We start from the raw sequence: 19,888 nt of genomic DNA on the forward strand, positions 1-19,888 counted from the left end.
CACATGGCTGATACTGACTTTCTGCAGGTACTTTCTGAGCTTCGGGAGAATTTGGATATACAGCATTTTATTTTGCCTTCACGGTTTCATGCTTCCCAAATCAAGTCGAGAAGTAAAGGACGAGCAAGGTACAGAGTTCTTTGACAGTTGTCGTCTCTTTTCTTCCATAGACAGAGTTTTCTGTTGTTCATCCTCAAGTCAAGATAGTTTGTGCTTGATACTTACAACTGCAAATACTGGAGTAGTATTCACATGCAGTAATTATATGTGAGAGAGATCTTTGTCATTCAGATTATTCCCCAAAAGTCCAGGGTTTTTGTTTGTTCATTTTTGTCATAGAGGGGTTTGATGGTGGGGTTTGAACTTTTTTCTCGCAAGCAGGCTCAGCCACACCTCCAGTCTGTTTTGCTCAGGTTATTTTTTGAAGATGGGGTTTCTTGAACTCCTTGCCCTGGGTGTCCTTGAACCATGAGCCTCCCAATCTCAGCCTCTCAAATATCTAGGATTACAGGCATGAGCCATCAGGCCCAGGTTTTGATTTTTGGTGGTTCAGGCATTTGAACTCAGGACCTTTGCTTGCTAGGCAGGCATTCAACTGCTTGAGCCGCACGCCAGCTCCACAGTATAAGTTTTTTAGTCATTTTACATGTGAGATTGGGACTTGCTCTGCATATGTGGCTAGTAAGCTGGCACCTGAGTCTTAAAAGTTTTTCTCTGGTACGTAGAAGAAATAATTTTCCCAATCTGCTATTTGTAGTTCTTCTGGAAATCAAGAAAGCAACGATAAAGACTGTATTACTCTCCTCTTTGATGTAATAAATTCGGCTGTTAAATATGAGAAAACCATTTCAGAAGCCTGGATTAAGGTGAGTGATATCTTTGGAACTTTGAGCATCAAGGAAGAAATAGGTATCAGTGAGTGGCAGTTGTGTAAGTACAATAGGCTGAAATAAAAGTCTTTAAATCATTTAAGCAGAAATCATTGATGTTTAGCACATGGGCATATTGGCTGTCAATTTAAGAGAATGGGGCATGGGGAATAAGGCATGAATAGCATGTTCCACTGAGGTGTTGTAATAGTGTTTTAACCCTTGTTTTTCCAGGCAATTGAAAACATTGCCGAAGATGCTGAACACAAGGTAATTAATATTCTTGTACTGTGGCTAGGTTAAGTTCCTGTTTTCTTCCCTACTCTTCAGTCTTGCTTCTGTGCCTTCTATAGCTGTTCTTAATAAATATTGACTGTTTGGCACAACAAGGGAATTGGACTATGAGCACATGATAAAAGCGAGAGCACACAAGGGAGGGGTGAGGATAGGTAAGACACCTAAAAAACTAGCTAGCATTTGTTGCCCTTAATGCAGAGAAACTAAAGCAGATACCTTAAAGCAACTGAGGCCAATAGGAAAAGGGGCCCAGGAACTAGAGAAAAGGTTAGATCAAAAAGAATTAACCTAGAAGGTAACACCCACGCACGGGAAATCAATGTGAGTCAATGCCCTGTATAGCTATCCTTATCTCAACCAGCAAAACCCCTTGTTCCTTCTTATTATTGCTTATACTCTCTCTACAACAAAATTAGAGATAAGGGCAAAATAGTTTCTGCTGGGTATTGAGGGGGGGGAGCGGGAGGGGGTGGAGTGGGTGGTAAGGGAGGGGGTGGGGGCAGGGGGGAGAAATGAACCAAGCCTTGTATGCACATATGAATAATAAAAGAAAAATGAAAAATAAATAAATAAATAAATAAATAAAAAATGAATGAAAAAAAATAAAAAAAAAAATAAAAGATTAGAGGCTCCCTTACCTTAGGAGCAGTTTAAAAAATAAATAAATAAATAAATAAATAAATAAATAAATAAATAAAGTTTTATTGGGGAAAAAAAAATAAATATTGACTGTTTGGGAAAGATGACGTGAGTGGGTGGTTGGCAAATAATCTGCCCCTGCTATATAATTTTGGCAATTAAATAAGCCTGCAGTATCCAGAAGGGGAAACATGAACATTCCAAACACATCAAGTCATAATCAAAGAAGTAACATCTCCAACTGAGGCATGAGTCAGGTCTGTCTGTCCAATTACCCTTCCTTCCAACTGGCAGAATTGTTAAGATGATGGTATTTTGTGTTTTACTTTACTTTACCCATGTGGACCTGACCAGGTAGATCAGTCTTTACACTGTTAAGGTAATGGTACTAGATTTATCTTTCTAGTTTTAGAAATACCTTCTATCCAGAAGCCAGATAATTGGTTTCTTCTAAAGACTTTTCTTTAGTTAGTATCTGTTTTGTTTTGAGGAATTTTAGTTGGGTATCCAATTGTTGGATGACTGTCTTAAAGTTTTATTTTTATTCTTTTTTTTTTTTGTGATACTAGGATTTGAATCAAGACCTCATGCTTGCTAGGCAAGTACTTTGCCACGTGAGCCAACATCCCCTAAAAGCTTTTATGATATGGCTAGAGGCATGGCTCAAGGGATAAAAGTACCTGCCTTGCAAACACAAAGCCATACATTCCTGTCCCAGTACCACCAAATGAGTGAATGAATAAATGAATAAGTAAAAACTTCTATGATGTGGAATAAAATGATGGAAATAATTTTGGAGGGGAATAATCAGCACACCCTAGCATAATTCTTATTTTTGAATAAAAATAAATTTCCCTCCTTAGCTGTCTATATACTGTGTTCACAGACTTGCAAGCACTGTATAAATATAAATTTTTATTCTTTTTTTTATTTGGTGGTACTGGAGATTGAACTCACACTTGGTAGGCAGGTGCTATACCACTTGAGTCATCAGCTCTTTTTAGTGTTGAATATTTTCGAGATAGGGTTTCATGTGGTATTGGCTGGCTTCGAGTCATGATCCTTCTGATCTCTGCCTCCTGTGCAGCTGAGATTATAGGCATGAGCCACTAGCACATGGCTCTTTTTTTCATTTTGAGACATGGTCTCATGTAGGCCAGACTGATATCAAGACTCATGTCTCCTGCCTCAGCCTCCCTACTGCTAGGATCATAAGTGTATACCATCATGCCCACCTGTAATTTTTTGTTCTAATTTTTTTCTCTTTACATTTTTTTCTTCTGTCATAAACATTTTGCATGGTTTTTTGTTCTCTGTTTTTCTAGCCTTGGAGATCTAACTAGGGCCTCACACATGTTTTGCAGATGTTGTATTACTGAGCCCAGCCCCTCATTCTCTCTCTCTCTCTTTTTTTTGGTGGGACTTGAGTTTGAACTCAGGTTGCTTGCCTTTGCAGACACTCTACTTGAGCCATGCCTCCAGTTCATTTTGTTTTGTTCTGATTATTTGGAAGATGGGGGTCTAGCGAACTATTTGCCCAGGCTGACCTTGAATCACAATCTTCCGGATCTCAGCCTCCAAAGTAGCTAGATTATAGACACCTTGTGTCTTTTTTTTTTTTTTTTTTTTTCAGGACTAGGGTTTGAATTTACAATCTACACCTCGAGCTACTCCACCAGCCCTTTTTTGTGAAGGGTGTTTTTCGATATAGGGTCTCATGAACTATTTGCCCAGATTGGCTTCAAATGGCAATCCTCCTGATCTTTGCCACCAGCACCCGGCTCATTGTCATTTTAAATGGCTGTATTCTGTTCTGTTCTATTTTCAATTTTGATATCTAAATGATTGGGGCCTTAAGTGAAAAGATGTCCCAAATCACTTATTTTTTTCTTTTTTGTCTCTCTTGGCATTATATTTTTTTAAAAACATAAGAATTTAAGGTAATTGGGGAAAAAACACAAGGAATTTATACATATAAAAAGAAAATTCCCTCCACACTATGTTTTATTCTTCATATGTTCTGTTCTGTTCTATTCTTCATATTAAATGTTTTGTATTCATGTGTAAGGTGTATATGTGTGCAAGTATAGGCATAATCACTTTTATGCCTACATGTCTCTATTTTGTTTCTGTTTTGGTATTACTGGGGTTTGAACTTGAAGCCATGTGCTTGCCAAGCAGGTGTTCTTCTGCTTGAGCCAAGCTGCCAGCCCATATTTATTTTTGTATATTGCTCTTACAAAGTGGAATATTGCTGTGATTGTTTTGCAGGTTCCTTTTTCTCACTTTACCATATATCAGAAATGGCTTTCTCTGTTCAAAATGCAATTTACCTCATTACATAGTCTAGCTTATTCTTTTTTGTGGCTACGTAATATTCAAAAATGATTTTTGTACTTTATTTAACCTTCCCATATTGATGAGCATTTATAGTCTTTTCAGCTTTTCACAAAGCAGTTTTCATAATAATTATGAAAATATATGCTATAGTGATTAATGTTTTCTTTTGAAAAATGTGAAGATGTTCAAAATTATTTCTACAATAATATCACTTCCACTTATATTCCAGTACTTTCTTAAGAGGTACCATTGGTTAGTAATTGTGGCACTTTATTTCTCTAAAAAATATTTCTGCATTTTGTGAAAATGTACTGAGAGTATATTGAGCAGATGTGTTTCATCAACTCTGTTTTAGTGGGAGGAAGTTGAGAGTTCCTGTTTTGTTGCAGATACACTAATTTGTTAAACTGTTTTCCTGTTGCTGTGTATTTCTTGACAATAGACTTTTGATGTGGCGATGCTTCTCCTCATCTATAGCACCAACACTCAGACCAAAAAGTACATTGAGAAGGTTCTAAGAAATAAGGTCCGATCAGGCTGCATGGAAGAACAGCTGCTGGAGAGCACCTTCTATATTCATCACTTGGTGAGTGTCAAGGAGGTGGAGCAACATTATCTGAACGTCTAGAAAGGTCACCTCAGTCTTTGCTACCCATTGTGTCAATCCTAGTGACACCTTGCCTAGCATTAGATCTTTGATAAGGATCTCAGCATATTTCAAAACGTAGTAAAGTCATTATGAGGTTGGTAAACCAACCTATGATTGATTTTCACCTTTTTACCGAGAGGTTCATGAAATCGGTTTATGTTGAGTTTAATTTGACTCAAATCCTAACAAATGTCTTAATCCAGGTCTTCTGATTCCCTAGTATAAAAGTTGTTTTTTGTTTGTTCAGTTTTTTTTTGTGCTGAGGGTAGAACTCAGGGGCTTTCACTTGCCAGGCAGGTGCTCTACCAGTTGAAACTGGGATTTAGAAGGTCTAGCTTGTAATTCCAAATTGGGAAAATAAGAACTGTATTATTTAGCTTATAATTAAACTTTGAGCTTTAAGTTCATTTTTTACCCATCTGTGGAATGTCATTGACTCATAGAGAAAGAAAATTCACAATGGTGAAGGAGTCAAGTGAAAAGATTAACATTCCTTTAATGTTAAAGTGAGAGTTGGAGGTTTGGGATGTAGTGCATTGGTAGAGCCCTTGCCTAGCATGCACCGGGCTAGGTTCAATTCCCAGCAATGTAAAAATTTAAAAAGTTGGGGAGAAGAATTGATATCCCTGAGGGGATATTTTCTTAAGAGAGATTTGTGGTTCAAAGCACATCTTAGATTCTGTAATAATTAAGGTTTTTTTCACAGCTTCTTTTCTCTTTCCTCTTCCCCTTTCCAGGTTCTTAAGGACATTTGTCCATCCATTTTGTCGTTGGCTCAGAGTTTGTTTCACTCTCAAGACCAGAATATACTTTCATTTAGCAGTCTCCTATACAAATATGCTTTCAAGTTTTTTGACCCTTATTGCCAGCAGGTATGTTGAAATATTTATTAGGGTAAGGACAAAACAGGGATTTTTTTTTTTTTTTGATGGTAGTGTGTATTGAACCTCAGAACAAGGAAACGGAAAGAAAGATAGTTCTAAGCAAATTGCATGTAATCTGTCATCTCTTCTTGGTGACTGGAAGACATTGAAGGCGAAATAACTTTGAACTGGGGCATGTAAAACCCAGTTCTAGTCCCAGTCTTAAAGTGAAGAGATTGGCCTGGAGGATCTAAAACTGTTCTGAACTTTAAAATTAAGGTCCAAATCCAAGTTGTTCAAATAAACCTTGGCCTAATAGGTTGGGGTTGTCAGATACTTTTTACAATACAGAAATGGCAGTTAAGTTTAGTGGTAAATAATCAACTTTCAGCTGGTCCTGTCGTTGTTCCTTAAAAAACATATAGCAAAAAAGTGATGAATGAGAAGTGCTTTTTTCATATTATTAGTGTATGCTAATTCAAAAGAGCTATGTTTGAGGCCTAACTCTATTTCCATGAACGTGAGACACCAAGTTTAAATAACAAATAACCCAAGAAGAAAGAATATGCTTGGAAAACAACTAAGAATAAAGCGTCTTACTTTATATTGTTATTCATACTGTACCTATGAGCAGCAGTGTTCAAGCATATTTGAATGGCACTTTTACAAACCCAGATTTGTAAAATAAATACATTCTCTGCAGTGCTGAGGCTCAGACTCAGGGTCTGGCACATACTAGGCCAAGTGTTATACCACTGAGTTACATTGCCAGCCCCTAAACAATATTTTAAAGTTTAGAACAGAAATGCAGCTGACATGAGCTAGGTATTGCAATTGAGAAACTGCGTGACTCTGTTATAGAATAGTAATATAAAAGAAAGGGTGCAGGATTTTAGAGATGTTTTTGCGCCCTCTTAATGTCTTAGTGCACCATTAGATGGGTTCTCTTGACACCATGCAAGTCTGACCTGTGTCATTTAAGGACTATGTGAGTACTGTCTTTTCATGAAATGTCAACAGATTTAAGTCCATTCACACCTTAAAACTTAGTTCATATGGGAAAAAGAACGAAGACTATGTCAAGGAGCAAAATAAAGAAGGCTTAGATTGTGCTCACTGGTGAATTATGGGGAGCAGGTAATGTACAGATCTAGGGCATCCTGAGCCAAAATTAATGAAATTAGATAATAGAGCACAAAACCAGAAAGGTTGTGACTTTAACAATATAGAGACTAGAAAGGCCTCAGGAATGAAGGCATTCAGAATAACCATGCCATACTTTACTTCACACTGTCCTGTTGTCACCCCCTGCTCCCATAGGAAGTAGTTGGCACCCTGGTGACCCATGTCTGTAGTGGGAATGAAGCTGAAGTCGATGCTGCGTTGGATGTCTTCCTTGACTTGATAGTACTAAGCCCATCTGCGATGAGGCCGAACGCCGTTTTTGTGAAGGTTATCTGTTGGTTGCATTGTTATATATTGAATCTTTTTTTTTTTTTTTTTTTTTGTGCGATACTGAGGTTTGAACTCAGGGCCTACACCTTGAGCCACTCCATCTGCCCTTTTTTGTATTGGATTTTTTTCAAGATAGGGTCTTAAGAACTGTTTGCCTGGGCTGGCTTCAAACTGACATCCTCCTGATTGCTGCCTCCTGAGTTGCTAGGATTACAGGTGTGAGCAACTGGTGCTCAGTTGAATTGTTTTTCTTTTATGTGTCTTGAGCTGATATCTGTTAGTAAGTGATCGTTTATTTGTTTTTTTGGGAGCGCGTACTGGGGCTTGAACTGAGGTTCTCATGCTTGGTAGCCAGACACTCTACCACTTGAGGCACACCATCGGCCCATATTTGTACTCTTTAGATACTGAGCACTATATGTGGTGGGAGGGATTAGTGGGAGGTTCCATTACAGGCAAGTTATAAAAATGACTTACTGATGTATTAATTCATTCAGAAGATACATCTTTATACCTAACTGTGCCAAGCTCTGTTCCAAATGCTGTGTATCTGAAGGTCAGTCTTTTTTCTTAATAATAGAGGAAGACACCCAAACAAGTCACTAAAATACAATCTGATGAATTCTGTAATAAAAATAAAGTGCTACAGGTACATGAGAGCAGGCAGCTGAGCATGGTGGGGCACGTCTGTAATCCCACATTTTGAGAGGCTGAGGCAATAGTTTGAGGCCTGTGTAGGATACATACTTTGACCTGTCTCAAAACAAAATGAAGGAAACAAAACAGAGCAGAAATCATTAAATTTGGCCTGAGGAGCTGGAGAAGTCTTCAAATAGGAGATGACTTTTTTTATTGTTTTTGGAGGATACTACTGTTTGAACTCATCTAACTTGTACTTACTGGTTAGGTGCGCTATCACTTGAGTCATGCCCCCAGCCCTTTTTGGCTTTAGTAGTTTTTTGGATAGGGGCTTGCATTTGCCTGCGCAGGCTTCAAACCATGATCCTCCTACCTTTGGTTTCCCTATGGCTGGGATTACAGAAATGCACTACCACACCTGGCCTATTTGTTGAGATGGAGCCTCACTAACTGTTCCTGGGCTAGCCTCAACCACAGTTCTGCTCTCCACCTCTCAAGTATGTGAGCCACTGTACTTATCCCAGTAGACAACACTTGAGTGGGAATGATTGGTGAGAGAAGAGAAAGAAGTGCAATTTGCCAGAGAACATTTTGAACAAAAGCAGAGTTGGTGCATGAGTCCACGTATGCCTGAGGGATGACAAATAGACTGGACTGGCTGGAGAATAGGATATATGGTGGGGAGTGGTAGAAGGTAAGGGTGGTATGACATAGGACAGAGCCAAATTTTGAAGGATTTCAGGCCCATACTAAAGAATTTTAAATCAATTTTATAAACCATGGGGAACTGGCATAGGTATTTACAGGGAAGTGACCTAATCAAGTCGGGGCTTTAAGGGCACGTGGTGGATTGAGCGACAGCCACTGAAATGGCCCCAGGGAGTGAGAGAGTAAGAACAAAAATTAGAATCATGAGGAAAAAGAGGAAATGATGGCTTCAGACACAATTTGGTGTTGGGATCATTGTGATCACCACAAATATATACCTGTGAGAAACAGAAACCAGGTACAGGTTCTCCATAGTGCATCTTCTGGAGGAAGCTTGGAGGGGTTTGAGTTTGGGAGCCTCCGGTTTGCATGGTTAGTGGGTAGTAGGAAATTCCACTGTGGAGTCCAGGGGGCTCATGCGATGAAAAGTTTAGTTTTGTATATCCAGCAGACAGGTGTGAGCCAATGTGTGGCAAGAGACCATGGATGCACAGAGGAGTGCAGAAATTTTGAGAGCATTGGAGTTCTAAGTGGCAGACTGGAACAAAGCCTTTTGGAAGAAGAATAAGGAAGCAAGAAGTGAATAATGTAAACTAAGCTGGGCGCCACTGCCTGATGCCTGTAATTCTAGCTACTCAGGAGGCAGAGATCAGGAGGACTGCAGTTCGAAGCCAGCCCAGACAAATAATTCTGTGAGACCCTATCTTGAGAACACCCATCACAAAAAAGGGCTGGTGGAGTGGCTCAAGGTGTAGGCCCTCAGTTCAAGCCCTAGTACCACAAAAACAAAAAAATAATAATGTCAACTAGAAAGATGTCAGGTAGCAGAAGCTCAGGAAGAAGAGAGTTCAAGAGGGAGGCATTTGCTGGGTGTTGGTGGCTCATGCCTGTAATCCGTAGTTACTTGGAAGGCGCAGGTCAGGAGGACTCTGAGGCCAACCCAGGCAAAAAGTTTATGAGATCCTATGTCAGCCAGTGGCTGGGCGCAGTGGTGCACGGCTGTATTGAGAAATACTGCAGGTGTGATGGTGAAGAGGACAGAGGACGGGGAAGTACACAGGATGACCACACATGGGTCCAGTCAAGGCCAGGGTTGTGGTGCGGAATGCAGGGGACAAATGACTTCATCTTTCCCAGTGGAGGTTCCTAGTCTCGGATAAGACAGTCTTAGAAAGCTGCAAGAGCCTTCTTAGCGTATTTCCAGAACATCAGACTTGGCTTCTGAACACAGCTTCTATAACTTAAGCTGTCTGTGTATGTATCCTAAGGGTTGTGATAGACTTTGTCACTGAGATGAATGCCTGAGGACAGCTTAAAAGGTGTGAGGCTCAGTTTTAGCCCTTGATTTCAGAGGTTTCTGTCCATAGTCTGCTGCTGGATCCAGAATGTCGTGGTAATGAGTTTGTGCAGAGGCTGCCAGAAAGCAGAGGGGACAAGAGGCAATCTTTCCAGAACATGCCCCCAGGAGCACACTTCTCCGATGAGGCACCACCTTTTACTCTTCTCCACTTTCCAGTAGTGCATCATAGTAGGAATCCATCAGGATTAATCACTGATTAGGTCAGAACCTCATGACTTAATTGCTTCCCAAAAGCCATCTGCTGGCATCCAAGCCCCCAGTATGTGAGTCCAAGGGGACATTTTTTTCATACTGAAGTTGTAAGAAGGATTTAAAGAGATAAAATGTTAGCTACTAACCTCACTGTTGATATTTTTTTCCTTCCAGGGAATTTTAGATTATATGGAGAACATGTCCCCTCAGCAAATACGAAAAGTCTTCTATATTCTCAGTACACTGGCATTTAGTAAACAGCATGAAACTAACAGCCACATTCAGGTAAGAGAACATGTGTTAAGAAAGAATTTTTGTTTGTTTGTTTTTGGTGGTACTGTGGATTTGAACTCAGGGCCTTGCACTTACTAGGCAGGCGCTCTCTGCTTGTGCTATACCTCCATCCATTTTTGCCTTTAGTTATATTTTGGATAGGGTCTTGAGTTTTTACCTAGGCTGGCTTGGGACTTTGATACTCCTACCTATACCTCCTGCATAGCTGAGATTACAGGTATGCATCACCATGACTGGCTTGTTTTTTGAAATAGGGTCTTGCTAACTTTTTTGCCCAGAGTGACCTTAAGCCTTGATCCTTCTGATCTCTGCCTTCGGAGTAGCTGGGATTATAGGTGTGAGCCATGATGCTTGGCTGAGACTTTTTTAAACTTTATTTCTTGAAATTTGCTTGACAAATTGCTCCAGTTTGTATAATAATAGTGGAAATAGAGTATATAACCATAGTCCAAGCATTTGTTCATTCTTGTCATAGACATTAAGTGCCTGTTCTGTGCCAGTCACTGACATACTAGGTATATTAGACCTGCCCTCAACAAACCAGGTGTGGTGGCTCATGCCTATAATCACAGCACTGGGGAGGCCGAGAAAGGAGGGTTACAAGTTTGAGATCAACCTAGACAACATAGGTGGTTTGATGTCAGCCTGGGCTACATAGTGAGACTGTCTCAAAAAAAAAGAAAAGAAAAGAAAAGAAAAAAAGGGTTATTCTGTTAGGATAGAGATGGATTTGTAATCAGCCTTGATTATTCGTGAAACTGAGTAAGCAGAGCCGTTAGGTTCTATATTGAGTGCTGTGGAAGCACAGAATTCCTTTGTTATTCACGGAACATCCACAGTTAAGGTGAACTTCACCTGGACTCACTTTCACTTGTAGGCACCAATTACTAAGCAAAGCCAACCTAAGGGTGTAAAATCAAAGTTTGCGTTTGAATTGTAACTCCTACTCTTTTGTATCTTTAGTGCCACCTTGTGGCACAAATCCATACTAGACTGTGGCTTTGAATATCCAACACTTTTTTTTTTAGTTAAAAAATTTGTTTTTACTAGGTAGTATACATATATGGTACAAAATTCAAAATGTATAGAAACACATACAGTGAAAAATAATTCTCTCTCCCTTTCATTCCTCTAGACATCTGTTTGTCTCTGCAGAGGCAGTCATTGTCACTAGTTTATAGCTTTCTATGATGTTCTGAGCATTTGCAAATTTGTATTTACCAGTGTTCTGTGCCTTCCCCTCTTGTTCTATATATCACTTTTTGCATTTAGCAGAATATTTTGTAAATTGTGTCATACAAATAATACAAACCCACTTCACTATTGTATTTATGAATTGTAGCATTGTGTATAAAATTTAACATTTTAACTTTTTTTTTTTTTAATTTTTGAGACAGGGTTTCGATTTGTAGCTCAGACTGGCTTCAAACTCCATGTAAGCCAGGCTTGTCTTAAACTCAAAATCCTCCTGTCTCTGCTTCCCAAGTGTGTACTACCACTTCCAACTTTGTTTTAGCTTGTTTTAAGTATATAATTCAGTGACATTAACAATATTCACAGCCAGGCGTGGTGACAAACACTTGTAATCCAGCTACTAGGTAGAGTCAGAAGGATCCCATGCTTGAGGCCAGCCTCAAAAAAGCATAAAATAAAAGGGCTGGGGGTGTGACTCAGGTGGTTAGAGTGCTTGCTTAGCAGGCACAAGACCCTGGCTTCAGTGCCCAGAACTACCAAAAAAAAAAGAAGAAGGAAAAAGAAAGAAGATTACTATTGTCCATTTTCATTTTTATTGTCTTGGTAATTGGCAATAATTCTGTATTTTCCTCCCCTTAGTACTTGGTAATCTGGTAATCTCCAGTCTACTTTCTGTAACATGTCACATAAGTCATACAAGTGGAAGCGTCTGTTTGCCCTGTCCTGTCTGGCTTGTTTTCAGTGTTAAACTATGTGGTAGGATATAGCTGAATTATGTTTTATGTATATTCTGTGTTTTGTTCATTCATCCATTGATGGGTTTTTGGGTTGCTTCTACTTCTGTCCATTTGAATAATGTTATTACGTACTTCAGTGTGCATATATTTGTTTGAGTCCCACTTCTTAATTCCTTTTTGTATATACCTAGGAATAGAATTGCTGGGTCATTTGGTGATTTTAAGGGACCAAGAAAAATTTCCATGGGCAGCTGCACTATTTTAAATTTTTGCCAACAGTGTGTTACGGTTCCCTTTTCTCCTCATCCTTACGTTTTGTTGTTTTCCTTTTTGTAATTAATAACCATCCTAGTGGGTATAAAGTGGCGTCACTGTAGTTTTGATATGTACTTCCCTATGACTAATGACAGCAAACATCTTTCGTATAGGGGAAATAGTGTGCTTTGATGCACAAAAGTGTTCAGTTTTGATGGAGTTCAATTTATTTTTTTCTTTTGTTCTTTGTGCTTTTGGTGTTACACTTAAGAAACCAATGTTGTAATCCTAGCTACTTGGGAGGCACAGATTGAGATGGTCATGGTTCAAGGCCAGCCCAGGCAAAAAGTCTGGAGACCACCCCACCATGTGGTGACATGCACCTATTATTCCAGTTATTTGGGGATGTATAAATGAGGGGAGAAGGTCTCCATTTTGTCCAATCTGACCCCAGTATAAAATGAGACTCTTATTTCAAAATAACCAATAGCAAAAAGGGCTGGTGGAGTGGCTCAAGTGTTAGAGCACATATCTTAGCAAGTGCAAGGCTCTCAGTTCAAGCTCCCTCCCCCAACCAAAAAAAAATTGTCAAATCCGAGAGATCATGAAGATTTTCCTCCATTTTCTTAAAAGAAAATTTGGGTTCATAAATTTAAGTCTGTGATGCACTTTGAATTAACTTTTGGTATTACCTTAATTGTATAAGGTAAGGATTTAACTTTGTTCTTTTACTTAACGCATATCAAGTTTTTTTTTTTTTTTTCTTTTTTGGTGCTGGGAATCAAACCCAGGCCTCATACATGGTAGATAAGCACTCCGTCACTGAGCTACATCCCAGTCCTGCATATCCAGTTTTTATAGCACCATTCATCAAAAAAGACTATCCTTTCCCACCTTGAATGGTCTTAGTGCCTTTGTTGAAAATCAGTTGACCACATATGTGAAGGTTTATTTCTGAACTCTTTTCTGTTCCATTGGCCTATCTACCTGTCCTTACGCCAGTATTACAGCTATATAGTAATTTTGAAATCAAGGAGTAGGAGTATCCAACTTTGTTCTTTCTTTCTTTCTTTCTTTTTTTTTTAAGATTGTTTTGGCTATTTGGGATCCCTTGGAATTCTATATGAATTTTAAAGTAGAAGGCTCTTTTTTTCTTTTTCTTTTGGTGGGACTGGGGTTTGTAGTCAGGGCTTCGTACTTGCAAAGTCTTTATGTTTTTTCTTTTATTTATTTGTTAATATATTATAGTTGTAGTGTGGGTACATTGTGACATTTACAAAAGTGCTTACAATATGACTTAGTTTGACTCCCCCTTACTATGGATTTTTGTGTCTTTGCAAAAAAAAAAATATTGCTGACATTTGTAAAAGGATTGCATTGAATGTCTTTGAATAGTATTGTCATCTTAATAATATTAAGTCTTCTAATACAGGAGCACAAGATATCTTCTCATTTTTATTTATTTATTTGTTTATTTTGGCAGTGTTGGGGTTTGAACTCAGGGTCTTACACTTGATAGGCAGGTGCTCTAGAACTCGAGCCACCACCAGCCTTCTTTTCATTATTTACATCTTTAATTTCTTCCAGCAATGTTTTGTAAATTTGTTTTGTTTTGATTGAGGCAGGGTCTCTCTGTGTAGCCCAGACTGGCAACTTGTGATCCTTTTGCCTCAGCATCCATAGTGCTGAGATTATAGGCATGCACCTCCACTCCTGACCAAAGCACTGTTATTTATATACATATATAAATTTAAACTAAGAATAGTATAGTATGCGTATATATTATATGTAAAGGTTTTTTAGTGGGACTGGGGTTTGAACTCAGAGCTTCATGCTTGGAAAGCAGGTGCTCTACTTCTTGAACTAAACCTCCCGTCCATTTTACTCTGTTTATTTTGGAGATGGGGGTCTCATTAACTATTTGCCTGGGTTGGCCTCAAACCACAGTCCTCCTAATCTCAGCCTCCCAAGTAGCTAGAATTACAGGTGTGAGCTACTGGTGCTTAACTTAGTTTTGTTTCTTTTGAGACAGGGTCTCACTATGTAACCCAGCTGGTCTTGAATTTGCTCTGTAGCCCGACTAACCTCAAACTGGATTGTCTGCCTCATCCTCTGAGTACTGGAATTACAAGCATGCACCACCATGCTTGGCCAGCATTGTTTTGTAGATTTTAATGTATAGATTTGCTTCCTTGGTTAAATTTATTTCTAAGTAATTTATTCTGCATTGTTTTAGCTGATCAGCCAGCATTCTGATAGTTTTCATATCCCTATAAGCAACCAACATGACAATACTAACAGTTATTATTACTGAATGTCTACATGTACATGTTCTACGAATTTTTCATAATTTGTCTCTAAACCTTAAAACAACACTTTCCATCTTAGAGATGAGAATATTGAGACTCAGAGAAATGGAATGACTTGCTAAAGGCCACATAGTTAGTAAATGATAGAACCTTCCTAGTCTTAATCTAGTTGGGTTTTTTTGTTGGTTCCAGTATCCATATATTATTTAGCTGTGCCATTCCAGAATCTTCCACTTTCTCCACCCTTGTTTCATTGCAGGATGACATGCACCTGGTGATACGAAAGCAGCTCTCTAGCACCATATTCAAGTACAAACTCATTGGGATTATTGGTGCAGTTACCATGGCTGGCATCATGGCTGGAGACAGGTATATGGGGAGATTCTGACTTCTGTGGCTCAGGATCAATTAATCAAATTTCTGCCTTACCAAAAAAAAAAAAAAGTACATTGTGTTGACATAGTTTAAAAGTAGACAATTAAAACTCTTAAGCACTGAGCATATGTTTTGCTACTTTTCTGTGTTCTCTTTAATCTTGACTTCTAAGATGTATAATTTTTACAGAATTGTGATCATAGTTATTATAACTCGATGGTTAAAAACTAGGAATTTTCTGCTAGGTGCTGGTTGCTCATGCCTGTGATCCTAGCTACTCAGGAGGCAGAGATCAGGAAGATCATGGTTCAAAGCCAGCCTTGGGCAAATAGTTTGCAAGACCGTATCTCTAAAAAACCCAACACAAAAATGGGCTAGTGGAGTGGCTCAAGGTGTAGGCCCTGAGTTCAAGCCCCAGTATTACAAATAATAAATAAATAAAACAATAAAACCAAGAATTTCCAAGATAAAGAATTCTAGAAATCTTTTCATAAAACGGGAACCTTGAGTTGGGCGCTGGTGGCTCATGCCTGTAATCCTAGCTATTCAGGAGGCAGAGATCAGGAGGATTGAGGTTTGAGGCCAGCCTGAGCAAAAAAAAAAAAAAAAAAAAAACGTATCTTAAAAACTAACCAATACACAGAAAAAGCGGGGCTGACAAAGTGGCTCAAGTAGTAGAGTAACTAGAAAGTGTGAGACCCTGAGTTCAAACTCCAGTATCATCAAAAAGGGGGTAGGGGAGAGTACCTTGATCCTCCTGATATGCATTCTTCTGTGTCTGCTCCTGAGCTAGAACACTAGTCAGTGCAGGTGTCTACATTGCTGTGTTAATCCTATCTGGAGCTTCGAGTTGTGTACAAATAAAATCTTCACTGTGGATTTCTCCCCTCTTGATTTTTGATGCCCAGTTGTAGCATCTAAAGAAGCATCTGGTTTGGGACTTGGTAAGATGTTTTCATTGCAAACTGACAGCACAGTTCTATTCATACTTCTTTGAAATTATCTGTCAGGAATTAGAAAACTCAGTACACATCCTTTGAATCAGCATTAATAATCTGAAGAAGAAAAATAACCTGAAGAGGCTGTAGTGTATCAGTTAAGAGTGTATTCACTCTGAAGTCTTACTGCTTGCCTGGAGTCAAATCCTGGCTCCGTTGTTCATTGGCTACTAATCTTAGGCAAGTTGGTAGTCTTACATCTGTGAAATGAGGATAATGGTAGAATTTACTTCAGAGTTATTGAGAGCATCTCGTGGTTAGAACAACGCCCAGCACATAGTATATACTAAAGAAGTGTAAGCTGAGCACAGTGTCACACACCATAGTCCCAGTTCCTTGACTGGGCAGGAGGATCACTTGAAGCTAGGAGTTCAAGGACAGCCTGAGTAACATATTAAGACCCACCTGGAAAAAAAAAAAAAGAAGTGCTTGCCCTTATTATTACTGAGTCAGTGTGCTCCTAACAATATATAAAGCTTGGTGCAGTGACATGCCCCTCTAGTTCTGCACTTGAGGCCAGAATTTTGAGATATGCCTGAATGGCATCGTGCTACCCCATGTTCAAAGAGGGGTGGGGAACACAATCCTTTGCTGTAATCTGTACTTTGTAGGACAAAATAAGTACTTCTCCATGCCTTCATGAATTTTATCTCTACTTCTACCTCAAGGAAGGCAGGATTCTTAAATTTATGACCCATTGTAAAATACTGCAAAAGTAAGGGATGGGAATCCTATTCCCTTGAGAGACAGAAAGCCAGCTGAGAAGGTAACTGCCAAAGCAGAGTTTATTTAACTGGCTAGCCAGGATCGAGCTCCAGTATGGACACGCAGGTCCAGTCAGGAAAGCTCGACCCCCAGTCTTCTTAGGGGAAAGCTTATATAGTCCATTTCCAGCCGTTACAATGAAAAACCCGCACATTTCTTAACCAATGATTTTGTAACATCCCCTTCATTTCAGCCTATTGAGCAACAGAACAGTAACAAGCATACTTCGTTTATCTGCATTGGGCAGGCAGGCAGAACACGTCCTGCACATAGCTCATATCCTGCACGTTTCCCCTGCAATCGTGTCTGAGTCATGTCCTGCTGCTTTGTTCATCTTATCTATACCAAAGATGGGAGGGGGTTATAGTTTTGTCTGTCATAACAGAGTTTAGTCCCTCTCAAAACTAAAATTTTTTGTTTCTAGAAATAGATCTTCTAATTCAACCCAAGGAAGAGCTGACCTGAGCGATGAACAGTGCACACAGGTGAGTGCACTCCCTCACCTGCATATAATGTAGGCAGATGTTTATGAATAACTGAGGAGCTGCTTCTATCATTGTTGGTTCACCAGAAAGAATACTTTGTTTTGAACTCAGCTTTTTTTTTTTGTCCTTTTCTTTTTTGGTGCTGGGATCGAACCCAGAACCTCAATCATGCTAGGCAAGCATTGTGCCACCAAGCCACATCCCAGCCCTGAACTCAGCTTTTGTGGGTGTTTTTTGGGGCGGGTGGGACTAGGATTCGAGCTCAAGGCTTCATGCTTGCAAAGTGTGCCCTTTACCGCTTGAGTGACGCCTCCAGTCCATTATGCTCTGCTTATTTTGGAGATGGGTCGGGGGGTTCTCAAACTATTTCCCGGGCTAGCCTCCAACTACAATCCTGATCTCAGCTTCCCAAGTAGCTAGGATTACAGGTGTGAACCATCTGTGCCCAGCTGTGTGTTTTTTTTTTTTTAAAGTCATTTCTGTGGTACATAGAATCTTTGACTTGAATTTTATTGATTTTAGTATCTGTTTGTAATCTCTCCACTTAGATTTTAAATTTTTAGCAAGACAGATGGACTGTCATTAAAAATAGGTTAGACTGGGTGTGATTCAGTGGTAAAGACCTTGCATAACACATACAGGTTGGTTAGAGTGTAGGGAAAAATAAGCATTTAGTAGTGAATTGTACATAAAGCTTATTTAGAGGGCCTTGAATGTCAGGTAAGATATTTTTACTTCACTCTTTAAGAAGGGGTAGTCCTTCAGGCTTCTTAGCATGGAAATGGCATAGCTACAGCTTTGTTTTAGAAAAATTAATCTGGCTGCATGTTCTGGATTTGGAAATGGAACGTGATTGGAAATAAGCAGACAACGCGAGGTTTCTGCAAACCTCAAGTGAGAGGCAGAGGTTTTCCAGCAAGATTGCAGAGGGAAGTTGGTACTGCACGGGGCAAACAGCACCCAGGAGGGCTGCCCGCCCAGCCACTGCAGCATTCTCTCTCTCTGGCTACCAGGTGACCGCCTTGCTGCAATTGGTTCATTCCTGTAGTGAGCAGTCTCCTCGGGCCTCCGCACTTTATTATGATGAATTTGCCAACCTGATTCAAGAAGGAAAACTGGCTCCCAAGACCTTGGTAAGGCCAAGTAGCTCATCTTAAAGCCATGAAGCATGAGAGCTGTTTTGCAACATACTCTTCCAGTCCTTCTCTGTTTTGCATTGTGAAAATAGCTTATTACGTGAGCTCTCACAAATTTCACACCTCCCCACCCCCTCAGGGTGCTCCTCTGAGGCTTCCTTCACATATTCAGTAATATTAATGAGAGGAAGAGGGTATTGTTGATAGACATCATCTGTTTGACAGCCCTATCCTGTGCTGGGTGCTGAGCTAAGCACTTTTCTACTTCACAATAGTTGGGTATGGTTATTTCCTTTTTCAGAATGAGAAAACTGATACTTAGAAAGGCTAATGGTAAATATCTAAGACTCTAGACCAAGTACACTATGGACTTTTTGTTTGTCTGCTTCTTGAAGGAATGGGCTGGTCAGACCATCTTTAATGATTTCCAAGATGCCTTTGTGGTGGACTTTTGTGTTGTTCCCAAAGGGTAAGTGCTGTTTGGTTGTACTGCCAAAGAAGTTAAGTCTGTTTTGTCAGTAGGTTTCAACAAACTTAACGCTACCCTTGACCTTAGTCTAGCTTGCCCACTCTCATAGCTTCTTTCTTCTCAACCCTTAAACCCTGTGTTCCCAGCTCCAGAATTGCTAAAAGTTTCCCTCTTGTTTTTTGTTTTTGTTTTTTTCGGTATTGGGGCTTGAACTCAAGGCCTAAACCTTGAGCCACTCCACCAGCCCTATTTTTGTGAAGGGTTTTTTGAGATAAGGTCTTTCAAACTATTTTGCCCGGGCTGGCTTCAAATCCCGATCCTCCAGATTTCTACCTCCTGTGGAGCTAGGATTGATTACAGGTGCAAGCCACTGGTGCCTGGCTTGTTAGCTATTTTTTAGATAAGGTCTCATTAACCGTTTGCCTGGGCTGGCTTCAAACCACAGTCCTCATGATCTCTGCCTCCTGAGTAGCTGGGATTATAGGTGTGAGCCACTGGTGCGTGGCCCTCTTGTTCTTTTTTTCTGTTTCTGAGTTCTCCCCATAATAGTGTGTTTGAAATTGGTTTATTTTAAGGGTGTCCCCCTTATCTTTGCTTACCCCTGAGCTAAGGCATCAGATTCTGTGTTCTCTTCACAGTGATTTTCTGTTTCCTGTGAAAGCTCTGTATGGACTGGAAGATTATAGTACACATGATGGGATTGCAATCAACCTCCTGCCACTGTTGTCTCAGGAATTTGCAGACGATGGGGGTCAAATGACTTCACAGGAATCACAGCAAAAGTCAGTGCAGTTTTTCTTTCTGAAGTCTTTGGTGCTTCGAATGTTCATAGGGAATTCCATAGTTCCATCGACCTAGAT

At 39.7% G+C, this 19,888-nt stretch overlaps 1 protein-coding gene across 7 annotated transcripts in view; it reads left to right on the forward strand.

Annotated features, from left to right (window-relative positions):
* Positions 1-19,888, forward strand: part of Fancd2 (FA complementation group D2) — a 65,468-nt gene that overhangs the window by 14,214 nt on the left and 31,366 nt on the right. For 6 of the 7 annotated variants that reach the window (XM_074044399.1, XM_074044398.1, XM_074044400.1 and 3 more), the window contains exons 12-23: positions 28-128; positions 758-866; positions 1,104-1,139; positions 4,588-4,731; positions 5,532-5,666; positions 6,978-7,109; positions 10,186-10,296; positions 15,060-15,169; positions 17,363-17,423; positions 18,437-18,556; positions 18,955-19,028; positions 19,667-19,810. In XM_074044399.1, coding sequence (XP_073900500.1) covers positions 28-128; positions 758-866; positions 1,104-1,139; positions 4,588-4,731; positions 5,532-5,666; positions 6,978-7,109; positions 10,186-10,296; positions 15,060-15,169; positions 17,363-17,423; positions 18,437-18,556; positions 18,955-19,028; positions 19,667-19,810 — 1,277 coding nt within the window. The remainder of the gene's footprint in view (positions 1-27; positions 129-757; positions 867-1,103; positions 1,140-4,587; positions 4,732-5,531; positions 5,667-6,977; positions 7,110-10,185; positions 10,297-15,059; positions 15,170-17,362; positions 17,424-18,436; positions 18,557-18,954; positions 19,029-19,666; positions 19,811-19,888) is intronic. The other variant, XM_074044401.1, reaches the window with a different exon arrangement.

The sequence above is a fragment of the Castor canadensis genome, chromosome 10, assembly GCF_047511655.1.
Source record: "Castor canadensis chromosome 10, mCasCan1.hap1v2, whole genome shotgun sequence".
In the NCBI taxonomy this organism is placed as follows: Eukaryota; Metazoa; Chordata; class Mammalia; order Rodentia; family Castoridae; genus Castor; species Castor canadensis.